Source organism: Chionomys nivalis, chromosome 13 (genome assembly GCF_950005125.1).
Source record: "Chionomys nivalis chromosome 13, mChiNiv1.1, whole genome shotgun sequence".
Taxonomy (NCBI): Eukaryota; Metazoa; Chordata; class Mammalia; order Rodentia; family Cricetidae; genus Chionomys; species Chionomys nivalis.
Window position 1 is genome coordinate 68,302,408 of NC_080098.1, and position 12,602 is coordinate 68,315,009.

The 12,602-nt window shown below is 44.7% G+C and overlaps 1 protein-coding gene across 1 annotated transcript; it reads right to left on the reverse strand.

The window, feature by feature from the left end:
* Positions 1–892: 892 nt before the first annotated feature.
* On the reverse strand, positions 893–9,933 carry Thoc3 (THO complex subunit 3). Its single transcript, XM_057788215.1, has 6 exons — positions 9,608–9,933; positions 8,722–8,878; positions 7,109–7,313; positions 5,564–5,725; positions 5,376–5,476; positions 893–1,996 (listed from the first exon to the last, which is right to left on the reverse strand). The coding sequence occupies exons 1-6, from the start codon at positions 9,872–9,874 to the stop codon at positions 1,833–1,835; spliced, it is 1,056 nt and encodes a 351-aa protein (XP_057644198.1). The 5' UTR covers positions 9,875–9,933; the 3' UTR covers positions 893–1,832.
* Positions 9,934–12,602: the final 2,669 nt, after the last annotated feature.

Genomic DNA, 12,602 nt, shown 5'->3' on the forward strand with positions numbered 1-12,602 from the left:
TAAAGCAGAATGAGCTAGAAAAGACCAATTATTAAACGTTGATTTGTTGACTTAGTGAGGCGCTCACAGCACGGCTTGTACTGCCTGCTCGCCAAGCGTGACTTCACTTACTCCCCGGAACAGAAGGACCTGGTCAAGGCTGAAACAACGGAGCGTTGCCCCTAACAACCTGCCTGCCAGTACGCTTCTGTAAAATCTCCACTGCTTCTTCACACTGAGAATGCAAACTAGACCCAGGCCTGTGGCTTTCAGAAGCTGGCCTGGCTTCCGTCCACTCTCACTGGTATCAGAAAGATCCCTACAACAGATGTGCTATCTGCCTGTAATAGTAGCACTTGGGAGGTGAGAACTTGTGTCAAAAACAAGGAATAGCACACTGACTTACCTCCATCTCCTGTTTGCCGTGAGGAAGTTCAAAATCATTTAAATTAAGTCATCCATGTAGGTCCTCACTTTTCATATATTTCCTTTTTATGTATGTGCGCTGCTGTTTGCTTGCATGTCTGTCTGTATGAGGGTGTTGGACACCCTGGAGCTGGAAATATAGTTGCAGGAATTGAACCAGGGTCCTTTGGAAGAGCAGTCTCTTAACCTGAGCCATCTCTCCGGTATTTGCATTTTTCTCAATCTGATTTTGTATTTATTTCTGTTTTACAATGTTTCTCTATGTTTGCCCTAATTTGTTATATACAAAATCAGGTAGAAGGAGGTCAGACACACACACACCATGTAATTAAAGTACTACCGCAGCCCAACACTACAGTTCAGAGTTCTTGGTTAGAATGTTACACAGGATTATAAACTCTACCTCTCAGACTTAAAGACAAAACAAAATTTAAAAACTTTAGCAGCTGACTGGAATAAAAATAGTAACATCATAACTTTAGAAGCATTATAATAAAAATCAGTTTTATTAAATGCTCAATTCTTTAAATTATTTTTAAAAATCCCATCCCTGTCCTGCCTTCTCTCGAAATAAGCACTGCCTAAGAGCTGTATTCAGCAAACTCTGCCATCGATCTCAAACCCGGAACAAGGCTCCCACAGAGGACGTGTGCTGGTCACGTGATGGCTAACCTTGGGTATCAGCTCGACTGCACCTGGAAATCACTGAACCCACCCAGCAGGGCACATCTCAGAGATTTCTCTTGATCATTTGAGGTCGGAACACCTACCCTAAATCCAGGCCACACATTCTGGTGGCACCCTAAAAAAGGACATGGAGAAAGGAAGCTTTTGCTTTTTGCCTGCTTGCTCTCACTCTTATTGCCAAGTTCATCTATCCTGTTGCTGAGACATTCCTTTGCTGGTATTAGAACCTACTTCTTCAGGACTCCAGTGTAGGCTGAAGATCAGCTGGACTCTAGCACCAGAATAGACGCCATCCAGCCATTCCGTCTTGGCCTTCCTACCAGGAGACTGCTGTGGGACCACTTGGAAATCAGGCTGTAAGTCACTCCGATAAATCTCTGTCTCTGTCTCTCTCACACACACACACTATCAGTTCTGTTCCCGTAGAGAACCCTAAAATGGATCAGGACCCACACTTGCATAGCCCTCATTAGCTTACTGGCAGTCGGGGAGGGATGGAAACAGCTAACACAAAACACCAAGAACAAAAACCAGGAAAAGGGGCGGGGCACGGTGGGGGATGTAGCTAAGTAGTCAGCACTTGCTTAGCCCTGTAAGGTCAGTTCTAGTCTCAGAACCACAGAGAGGATCATGGATGCAGTCCAACCACAGCGTTGTAATCTACGACAATTCATAAACACTCAGAGTGCCCACAAAGTCCAGAGAACAGCAGACTGCACAAAGGAAGGTCTCCGCCGCTCTCAGGAGTCATTCGGGAGCCCAAACAGCTTCACAGTGCCAGCTTCCCGACTGCTGTCGTATTTGCCATCTTTGTCATCACAGGCAAAGGCCAGCAGAGGCCTCTTGGGATGCCAAGCCACGGTGAAAGTCGGGGACTCACACTGCACCTCCCACAGCTTGTCCCCTACAAAAATCAACATAAAGAATGTTATTTTTTTAATAACTTATTTAATTTTATGTCCATGGGAGTGAGGATGTGAAATTCCCTGGAACTGAGCTACAGTCAGCTGTGAGCGGCCATGTGGTGCTGGGAATGTTTGAAACCAGGTCGTCTGGAAAGGCAGCCAGGGCTCTTAACCCCGGGCCATCTCTCTAGTCCCCACAAGGAATGAGATTAAGCAGCACATTTATTAAGTCCTCACAGAGAATACAAAGCATAGAGTACACAGGTAGGTGGCAGGCTCTATACTCCCCAGAAGAACAATGGACAGCTATCATCGGCACCTTATAGAGACTGACCTTCACCGAATCAAATGACAGCCCAGTAAGACAGCTTTTTAAACTATTTATGACTGAGGGGGAGTGGTGTATTAACAAAGGGACACTAGAGAAACAGCACACACAGCCAATGAGGCTCTTTGTCTCCAAAGACATGGACATCATATACCACAAAGCCTTACGAATAATTTTTCCCAAAAGCTGACTCTTCTAATTTGTTGAAATTATTCATGATTTCTTTCCGCTCTGCTCCAAGTTCCCCCCTAACTTAAGAGTTAAGACTTACACTGTTGGGAGCTGGAGAGTTACTCTCAGCAGCTAAGAGCATTGGCTGTTGTTCTAAAGGAACCAGATTTGATTCCCAGCACCCACAAGGCAGTTCACAGCAATCTGTTTAACTCCAATCTAAAGGAATCCAATACCCAAGAATCCAACCCCTCTCCCTTTCTGGCCAGAGAGCAAAAGGCATACATATGTAGATATATATGCAGGAAAAATACCCATAATGTCAAAAAAGGTTTTTTTTAAACTTTATAAAAGACTTAAGTGTAGTAGACATCTAACAGGTCAACTATATAGCCAACGAATTATATTGTAAACTATAAAGATGGATGCATATACACGCTAATGTGTAAGTACATACTTTTATGTTTATATATATGAAGTATTTCAAGTAATTTTATTCCAGGGCAGCGATCTTTGGCTTGTCTGCATAATTTCTAAGCTATATGGACATACTCAGTGGTCTGAAGGCACTCACTACTACACAGTTCTCTTTTCTTTTTTTTTTTTTTTTTTTTTTTGGTTTTTCGAGACAGGGTTTCTCTGTGGTTTTTGGAGCCTGTCCTGGAACTAGCTCTGTAGACCAGGCTGGTCTCGAACTACCTGCCTCTGCCTCCCGAGTGCTGGGATTAAAGGTGTGCGCCACCACCGCCCGGCCCAGTTCTCTTTTCTTTACCTGCTTAATTCTGTATCATTTGTTATGGGTTTGGTTAAGATAAATACTTCACACAACTCAAGAAAACCAAAGCAATCATGAAAGAGCCTGAAATGTTTCCCAGGTAGCCACGCAGTCTTACAAACTGAGTACTGTGCTTGCTCGTCTATGTCAACTTGACACAAGCCAGAGTCGATGGAGAGGAGGGAGCTCCAACTGAGAAAATGCCCGCTAAGATCTATAGGCAGACAGACAGGGCATTTTCTTAACTAGTGATTGACAGGTAAGGGCCCTGCTCAATTTGGGTGGGGCCATCCATGGGTTGGTAGTCCTGGGTTCTATAAGAAAGTAGGCTGAGAAAGTTACAAAGAACAAGCCAGTAAGCGGCACCCCTCTGTGGTCTCTGCATCAGCTCCTGCCTCCAGGTCCCTGCCCTGTTTGAGCTGCTGTCCTGACTCCCTTTGATGATGAACAGTGATGTGGGAATAAACCCCAAATAGCTTTGGTCATGGTGTTTCATCACAGCAATAGCAACCCTAACTAGTATAAATACCCCGGTAATTTACTGCAGAGCTTAATCACCAGATGACATACAATCCAAGCCACCAGCTCAAACAGACTACTGCAAATTGTGTGGTGTGTCGGAAATAATTCTATTAAAATAAGTTCTATTCTATACATTATCAGGAATAAAATAAAAACTCATTCTTACCTTGTTTCAACCTACCAAAAATAGGAGTTATTTACTCCAATAAAAATACATAGACAACAAAACCACAGAGAAACCCTGTCTCGAAAAACCAAAAAAAAAAAAAAAAATACATAGACAGAAAAAAAAGACTGAAAAGAAATGTACAAAAAATTAGCAATAGTTATCTCTAAATTATGGACCTAAAAATGTGAAACTGGCAAAGTAGCTCATCAGATACCAGCGTTTACTAAACAAACCTGGTGACCTGGGCTCCACCCACTATCACTCACTATCAGTAACTGTTCTACAGACCTATATAACCAAGGTCACATGAAAATTCTCAAGCAACTGTACCTGCCCCCTTTGGGCCAGGGCTGGAGAAAGTTTAAGAAGTCTGCCCTAAAGGCCCTGCATTGCTGAGTGGTTGTCTACGCTCACCCAGGATTAAAAGCCTTTATCTCTTTAACACACAGGCCCACTATCCTCTCAAAGTACTTTACAGTACCACAGATGGTTCAATTAGGACTGTGAGGTCAGTCTGCATTGTCAACAACCTGTGAAGGAGGTCTCCCTGAACTTCAGTCCAGAGGAGGCATGCCTGGGAGGGGCTTTCTTAACTGAGTTCCCTGAGGTGGGAAGACCCCTGGCTAAACGGAAGAAGGGAAGCTGAGCACAGAGGGCTCTCTCTCTGCTCTTGGTCATGATGTAACATGTTCTGTCTGGCTCCCACCATGACGGTCTGTAACTAACTGTGAGCCAGAACATCCTTTCTTTAGGAAGCTGCTTTCATAAGAGCGTTTTATCACAGCTACAGGGAAGAAACCAAGACAGATTATCACAACTTGGTGAGAATCATGCAAAATGCAACTCCATGCTTTCTCGCATTTGGGGATGCTAGATTTTACAAATACATAAAAGCATGTATTTACAAACTACTTCAAAGTAGAAGCAAAACTGGGGAGCACAGAAAACTGACAGGAGAAGCCAGAAAGGGGGAGGGCAGTAGGGCTTGGAAGGAATACGCACAAATGCCCAGCTCTTTGTCTCTTATTTAAAAAGCTTTTTGCCCAAACATGATTGTGTATTACTTTAATGCCAGCACTCAGGAAGCAAAAACAGATGGATCTCTGTAAGTTCAAGGCCAGCCTCATCTATATCAGGAATTTCAGGCCAGTTAGAGCTACAAAGTTAGACCTGTCTCAGAAAAATACACTTTTATAATGAAGAACTAATAAATGCAAAGCCACTTCCCTTCAAACCTGGCACCTCTCCCTGTGCTTTCACCCATCGCTCTGTGAAACTGACAGTCACATCAACAAACTGGTCTCAAGACAAGTCCATGTCGGATAAGCTGGTGAAGTAGCACGGTGCAGAGCTGAGACGTGCCAACAAAGGCCTGAGGCCAGGTATCAGACACGAGGACTCACACACAGTTACCTGTCTCCACTTCAGCTATGTCAATGAAATGGTCCTCAGAGGCCGACGCCAGCATCTTCCCATCGTGGCTAAAACTCAGGGTCCTCACCGGCCAATCCAGCCTATGAGAAAACGAACAGAAACATCAGAATTGTCCCAAGGGAGGCAGGAGCAGTTTACCCGACAGGAAAGACGGCAGAGCTCCTTACCTGGAGAAGCACCGCACGCACACTAACTCATCGACATCCCAGAGGCTGACCAACGCGTCTGCACTTCCTGTGGCGAAGTATTTCCCCATGGGGTCAAACTTGATACAGATGCAGTTAGAAGGATGGGCATTGATGGACTGCACAGGCTTTAGTTCAGGGTAGCTGACAAATAAGACACACAGCCATCAATGTGCAGAAAGGGACCATGGCACTAAAACACCAAAAGAAAAAAAAACTTCCCTAAAAGAAAGATTTGCTCAAGCCACTAAACGAGCACAACACAGGCCTAAGTGAACCTATACCATTTAACACCAAGATAAACTGGTGAGGTCACTGGACTTCCCAGAAAACCACACCACCTCTGGGCTTTCTGAGAGCACTACTTTATAGCAGAAATAAAAAAGCAAGAGTAGCACACCCAAGACACAGAAGAAAAATGAAGCCAGGACTGTTATACCTAGCAAAACTATCTAATACAAGAAATACAAATAAAGCACAGTAAAGTACCTACAGGTTTATGAACATATCACTCCTTCAGTATGATGACTTCTGTTCTGTTTAACTTGGGATGCAGAGCAAACTCCACCCCTCTCCACCACAGCATCTACGCCCCTCTGTCTTGCATGACTCACTAATATAACTGATACAGCCATAGACCCTACGGACCTGAATTTTAGTACCATGTTTTCATTTACTTATAGAACAAATATTTACTGACATCCCACCATTAAGACAGGCATTAGGTTAGGCAACAACAATTCAATGGAAAACAAGACAAGCACAGCCTTTCCACCATGAAAATGCTAATATAATGAGATAGAGATAAATAAAATACACACTATAATATAGAATTAAGAAATGCTTCCTACAGGAAGTTAGAAAGTGCATAAGATACACTAAAACCCTCCTCTTATCTCAGAGAGAAATCAGGATAGAAGGATGGGAGTTTACAAAGCAAGTTTCAGGACAGCCAGAGTTGTTACACAGAGAAACCTGTCTCATAAAATAAGAAAAAAAAGAGGAAAAAAAATGGATAGAAGTGACTTGGCTAGAGGGAAAATAATATTTGAATTGAAATTTTAAGGGAGTCAATTAGCCACAATTCAAGGTACATTAAGTCCCTGGGCCAGCAATCTGATAATTAACTGAATCTTTACAAATTCAGTCCCCTGTCAATCAAATAGGACGATACAATCAATACCAATAAGAACTCAATAAAATCCAGACTATCTGCTTCAAATGTGCCTAAAAGAAACTAGGATTTTTTTTTTCTTTGTTTATTTTTCGAGACAGCAGGCTTTGTCTGTGTAACAGCCCTGGCTGTCCTGGAACTCACACTGTAGACCAAGCTGGCCTCGAACTCACCTGCCTCTGCCTCCCAAGTGCTGGGATTAAAGGCGTGCACTACCACTGCCTGGCTGAAACTAGAATTTTTAAATATTCTTCTTCAGGTCTTTTAAGATAGGCTCACACCTAACTCACCTCTGCACCTGACATAGCACCTGTGCAGAGGTATGACAGTCCCCCTCAGCCAGAACCCCTCACCTGAGAATGTTGATACAGCCATTGCCATTGGTCAGGAAGAACATGTTATTATCGTTATTCCAGGAGATTTCGTTGACCTCAAACTTGAACTGCTCTTCTGCTTTGGAACGGTGCGTCTTGGCATCAATAAAAGTCACAACGTCATCCTTGTTGCCCACAGCAATGGTCTGCCCATCGGGACTCCAGCAGATATTAATGTTCTCCCCTGGGAACCCAGACACAGTCCGTCACCAACATCACCCTTGCCCAGCCTCCTCCAGAAGCTTATTCTGCTATCCTGGAAAGAAGATCAGAGCTATCTTCAGGGCTCACATCAGGTCAATGGAAGGAAGCGCCCACTGGCCAAATGGTAACTGTGAGTCTCGGCATTTGTCTAAAGCACCACACCACGCCACTCCCAAGTACCATTCTTGTCATCAAGAGCCAGGCATTGCCGGGCGGTGGTGGCGCACGCCTTTAATCCCAGCACTTGGGAGGCAGAGGCAGGCGGATCTCTGTGAGTTCGAGGCCAGCCTGGTCTAGTTCCAGGACAGGTTCCAAAACCACAGAGAAACCCTGTCTCGAAAAACAAAAAACAAAAAACAAAAAAAAAGAGCCAGGCGTCGTCCATGCTGAACACATGAAGTTAAAATGTTCAACTTCATTAAATCGAAAATGCCTTTTTTTCACTTTACTATCTATAGTGCATTTTAAAACCTATCAGAATTTGTTGTGGGAGCTGAGTGATGGTGGTGGCACACGCCTCTTAACTCCAGCACTCGGGGGGCAGAGGCAGGCAGATGTCTGAGAGGACAGCCTGGTCTACAGAGTGAGTTCCAGGACAAGCTCAAAAAGCTACAGAGAAACCCTGTCTTGAAAAAGAAACAAAGAGCACCTGTTTTCCAGGAGACCCCAGTTAAATTACCAGCATCCACAGTTCACAACCAACTGTAAGTTCACTTACAGAGGATAAGACGCTTTTCTTCAGGCATCTGTACAAATGTGGCACACATACTTGAAAATGAAAAAATCTAGCCGGGCAGTGGTGGCTCACACTTTTAATCCCAGCACTCTTGGGAGGAAGCAGCAGGCGGATCTCTGTGAGTTCAACGTCAGCCTGGTCTACAAAAGCTAGTTCCAAGACAGGCTCCAAAGCTACAGAGAAACCCTATCTCCAAAAACCAAATAATAATAATAATAATAACAAAAATGCTTCTGAAAAAAATTTTTAAATGACCTCTTGGAGTCAATTATGATAGCTCAAGATTTACAGGATACTATATGACATGAACAAAGTGTTTAAATGTAATGTACAACTTTTCAATCACTTCTTCAAAACCAAGACGATCAGAGTTTTAGCCATTCTAACCTGCCAGAACCTCCCGAATTCTTCATGCCTTCGCACATGCTATCCCTTTTTGTACTGTTTCGATTGCTTGCCCTCTCACTCTGACCAGGAATTTCTACAGATGATCAAAAGTACTCAAATTCTATTCTTCCTTGTCTCCTCCAGGCAGACATATGTATCCATCCTGATAACCCACGATGTAGAGCACTAGCTACAAAGAACACAGTAAATGGTTACTGACAACTACCCTAGCTTTTCCACCTAAAGCTCCTCCTTCCAAGGTTACCTTTGGTGTTCACGGTGGCAATGCATTTTGTAGTCCTCACATCCCAGATGCGAATGGTTTTATCTCCAGACGCCGTGACAAAGAGGTCAGGGTTGCTTGGATGCCAGCAAAGCTGATCCACACTATCTCCATGTCCCCGGTAGTTGTTTTCTTTGACCTGAAAAGAACCCAGATGCCACTTCACACAGATGTACGTGCCTCCACCTGCAACTTAACTTAATCCAGCCCTTTCTGAAACTTCTGCCCCTGTAAACTGCTCTAAGCTTCAACACTCGCCCTTCCTGCCCTCCATCATCATCACAATCCACCTGTCCATTCCCAAAGGCCGTGCTATCATTTTCTTTTTTTTAAAAAAAAAATATTTTTGTCTTATAATGTGCATTGGTGTTTTGCCTGCATATATGTCTGTGTGATGATGCCGGATCCGATGGAACTGGAGTTAAAGACAGTTGTGACCTGCCATGTGAGTGATGGAAACCGAACCCAGGTCTTCTGGAAGAGGCAGCTAGTGCTCTTAACCGCTGAGCCATCTCTCCAACCCCGTGCTATCATGTTCAGATAAAACCTCCTCGACACCCTTAGGACTCTACCACTCCATCAATTCCCAGCCACTCCCCGTCAGGGATTCCTTCCCAGGGCTCTTGGAGACCCTCACCACTCCCAGCCAATTGATTCAACTTCCCTGGCTCGCAATCCCTTCGCCACACCTCTTTATTGCCACTAGGTTCACACTCAGCTCTCCTCCAGGCGGCCTCACCCCACTCGTTCCCCCCAACTCTTCCATCACACTCTTCTTATCACCACCACCGACAGGTCACGCTCCTCTCCATTCCTCTACCCCCTCCTGCATCCTCTTCCCGGCCAGAGCTAAGCCCTACAAGCTCACCAGTCGGTCCTTCTCCAGCAAGAACACGCTGGCAGTCTTGTCGAAGGACCCCGAGGCCAAACGACGTCCGTCGCAGCTCCAGGCCACCGAATGCACCTTGGCACTGTGCGCCGGGAACTCGCGCGTCTTGCTGTGGCCTCGGAACAGTTCCTGCATCCCAAGCACATAGCGAGACGGGCCACTGCTCATAGAGCACCAGGCCACCATCGAACCGGGACCGGTTTGGGGGGGCGGCGGGGGCCCGAGAATCGACGTGGGTACCGCCATGCCGCCCTCAATGCCGCCCTCAGCAAAGACTGTGTACCGGCAGCTAGACAACTGGGCCTGGCGCCGCTGCCGCGCGCATGAGCACGGAAGAGCGCTGCGTCGCTCGGCGCAGGCGCGTCTTACCTGGGGGAGGGCAGGACTACAAATCCCAGCATGCAACGGGCATCCACTTTCCCTTTAGGAATCAATGATTGGTCCCTAAATTTGCTTCGTTTTGGAGAGTTCAACTTTTTTAATGGTCTTCTTACCTGTTTTTCTAGTCTTGCTTATTCGAAGAAGAGAACCAAGATTAAAGCCTCCAGTTTACCTACCAGTAAGATATCTTTTTTCCTTTTTGTTTTTCCAAGACAGGGTTTCTCTCTGTAGCCCTGGCTGTCCTGGAACTCACTCTGAAGTCCAGGCTGGCCTCGAACAGAGATCCACTTGCCTCTTCCTCCCCAGTGCTAGGATTAGAGGTGTGCAACCACTATCACCAGGCTAAAAATATCCTTTTTCTTGTGTTGTTTTTTTTCACTACAAAACCCTCATCCCTCCCCTAAAGCAGGAGGCCATAGCTAGTACTCGCTCCAGGAGAAAGGTTAGCTGTTTGTAAATGTAAGGAATTGATAAGAGGCGTGGGTTTGTTGATTTGGGTTGGGCAAGGTTGCTTGGATGATTTGGGGTTTAGTTTGTTTGGGAGTTTGTTTTGTCTTTTGGTCTTGGTTTTTAGGATATATTGCTCATGCATGATAGTAATTTTTTTTTAAAAAAAAAGGGGTAAAATGACCATTTGTGTATGCTACACGCACATCTCAGATACTTATGTCGCTCATAAAACAAAAAATTTCTCAAAAAAAATCCAGCTGAAAAGAATCAGTAGAGAGCTCCCGGGATGAGAAGAGAAGAGCTGCGAGCTCAGGATAGGGAGGATAGGGGCCATGAGAGGAATATGCTCAACACATGATATATACTTGTGTGAAAACGCCCGTATGTAGCCAACTGTGGTATCGCAGGCTTGTAACCCCAGGACTGGGGAAACAGGGGCAGGCAGAGCCCCAGGACTCACTGGCCAGCTGCTAGCTTCCTTGGCAAACTCCACGTTAGTGAGAAACCCTGTCTCCAAACAAAACTATCAACATCCTGAGGACTGACCTCCATGAACTCCACATACACACAGATGTGCATACACACACCCACTAAGGCACAAACATGTACCCATATGTACATATATATGCAATCTTTTTATTTTTTTTTATTTTTTGGCTTTTTATGACAGGGTTTATCTGTGTGGCTTTGGAGCCTGCCCTGAAAATCACTCTGTAGACCAGGCTGGTCTTGAACTCAGAGATCCACCTGCCTCTTCCAAGTGCTGGGATTAAAGGTGTGCTCCATCACATAAAAGAAAATAAGAAGAAAATGGAGGGGGTGGAGAGACGGTTCTGTGGTTAAGAGCCCTTGCTGTTCTAGCAGAGGATGGCTGTTCTCTCTCCAGCACCCATAAAGTGGCCCACAACTCTTGGTAACTCCCAATTCCAAAAGAGCTCCCTCTCTGGCCTCCACTGGCTCCAGGACCCCATGCAAAAAACACTTATTCAGGCCGGGCGGTGGTGGCGCACGCCTTTAATCCCAGCACTCGGGAGGCAGAGGCAGGTGGATCTCTGTGAGTTCGAGACCAGCCTGGTCTACAAGAGCTAGTTCCAGGACAGGCTCCAAAACCACAGAGAAACCCTGTCTCGAAAATCAAAAAAAAAAAAAAATACACTTATTCACACGGGATTAAATATTATTTTAATAGTGGGGAAAAAAACAAGCGGCCTTGCAAAGGCAAGGCGAGCAGAGCGTCTTAGCAAGGTTTATGGCAGGATGCAGCATTCCTTACATAATTCTCTCTTTCATAAATATATACAGACTTTCAATTGTTTGGGGATTGCTTTTTGTCTTTCTTTTTTTCTTTGAGAAAGGGACTTGCAGTTAGCTCAGGTTAGCTTGAGACTCACTAGACAGCCAGAACTGACCTTGAACTTCTGTTCACCCTCCCTGCCTTTCTCCCCCACTGCTAGGATCCTGAGCATGTATCACCACTCCACGCCAGGAGGGCATTTCCTGTGAGGATATACGGATGTCTCTTCTTCAAGGGTGAGTTTTAAATTATAGAGCTATATAATCCTTTATTCTCTTGTTTCCTTAATCAATTTATTCTCACAGCAGTGTGGCAGTGAATATCTTTATACAAACTTGTGAGTGCCACACTTTATTTGGGCAATTTTGCCAAAACAGTTGATGAGGAGTTTCTAAGAATGTGTCCAGCCATGTGAGGAAATATGGGTCCTGAATAATAAATGAAACCACATGTGCATGCAGCACCTGCTTCCACGTTCTCTTTCCGGTCTCATTGCAATCAGACGTGTTTGGAAACTGCGGAGATTTTATATAATATAAAGTGCCAATGAAGTCACTGAGTCTTTGGGTTGAAAAGTATCTGCTACCTGATTTTTTCCTCTTTACCCTTCTTTTTCAAATATTTTTATGATTACATATTTTTATATTTTTGCATACCTTCTTGTGTTGGAGGCAAAGTGGCCTACTCCAAGTCACAGGACTAACATATGACAAAGCAAAGTATTCTTTTTTTTTTTTTTTTTTTTTTTTGGTTTTTCGAGACAGGGTTTCTCTGTGGTTTTGGAGCCTGTCCTGGAACTAGCTCTTGTAGACCAGGCTGGTCTCGAACTCACAGAGATCCTCCTGCCTC

Coding starts and splice junctions, on each gene's coding strand:
- Thoc3 (XM_057788215.1), bottom strand. CDS start 9,874: ATGGCGGTACCCACGTCGATTCTCGGGCCCCCGCCGCCCCCCCAAACC. Junction 5,726..7,108: donor GGCTGTATCAACATTCTCAG/GTGAGGGGTTCT, acceptor CTTATTTGTCAG/CTACCCTGAACTAAAGCCTG. Junction 1,997..5,375: donor CATAGCTGAAGTGGAGACAG/GTAACTGTGTGT, acceptor TGATTTTTGTAG/GGGACAAGCTGTGGGAGGTG.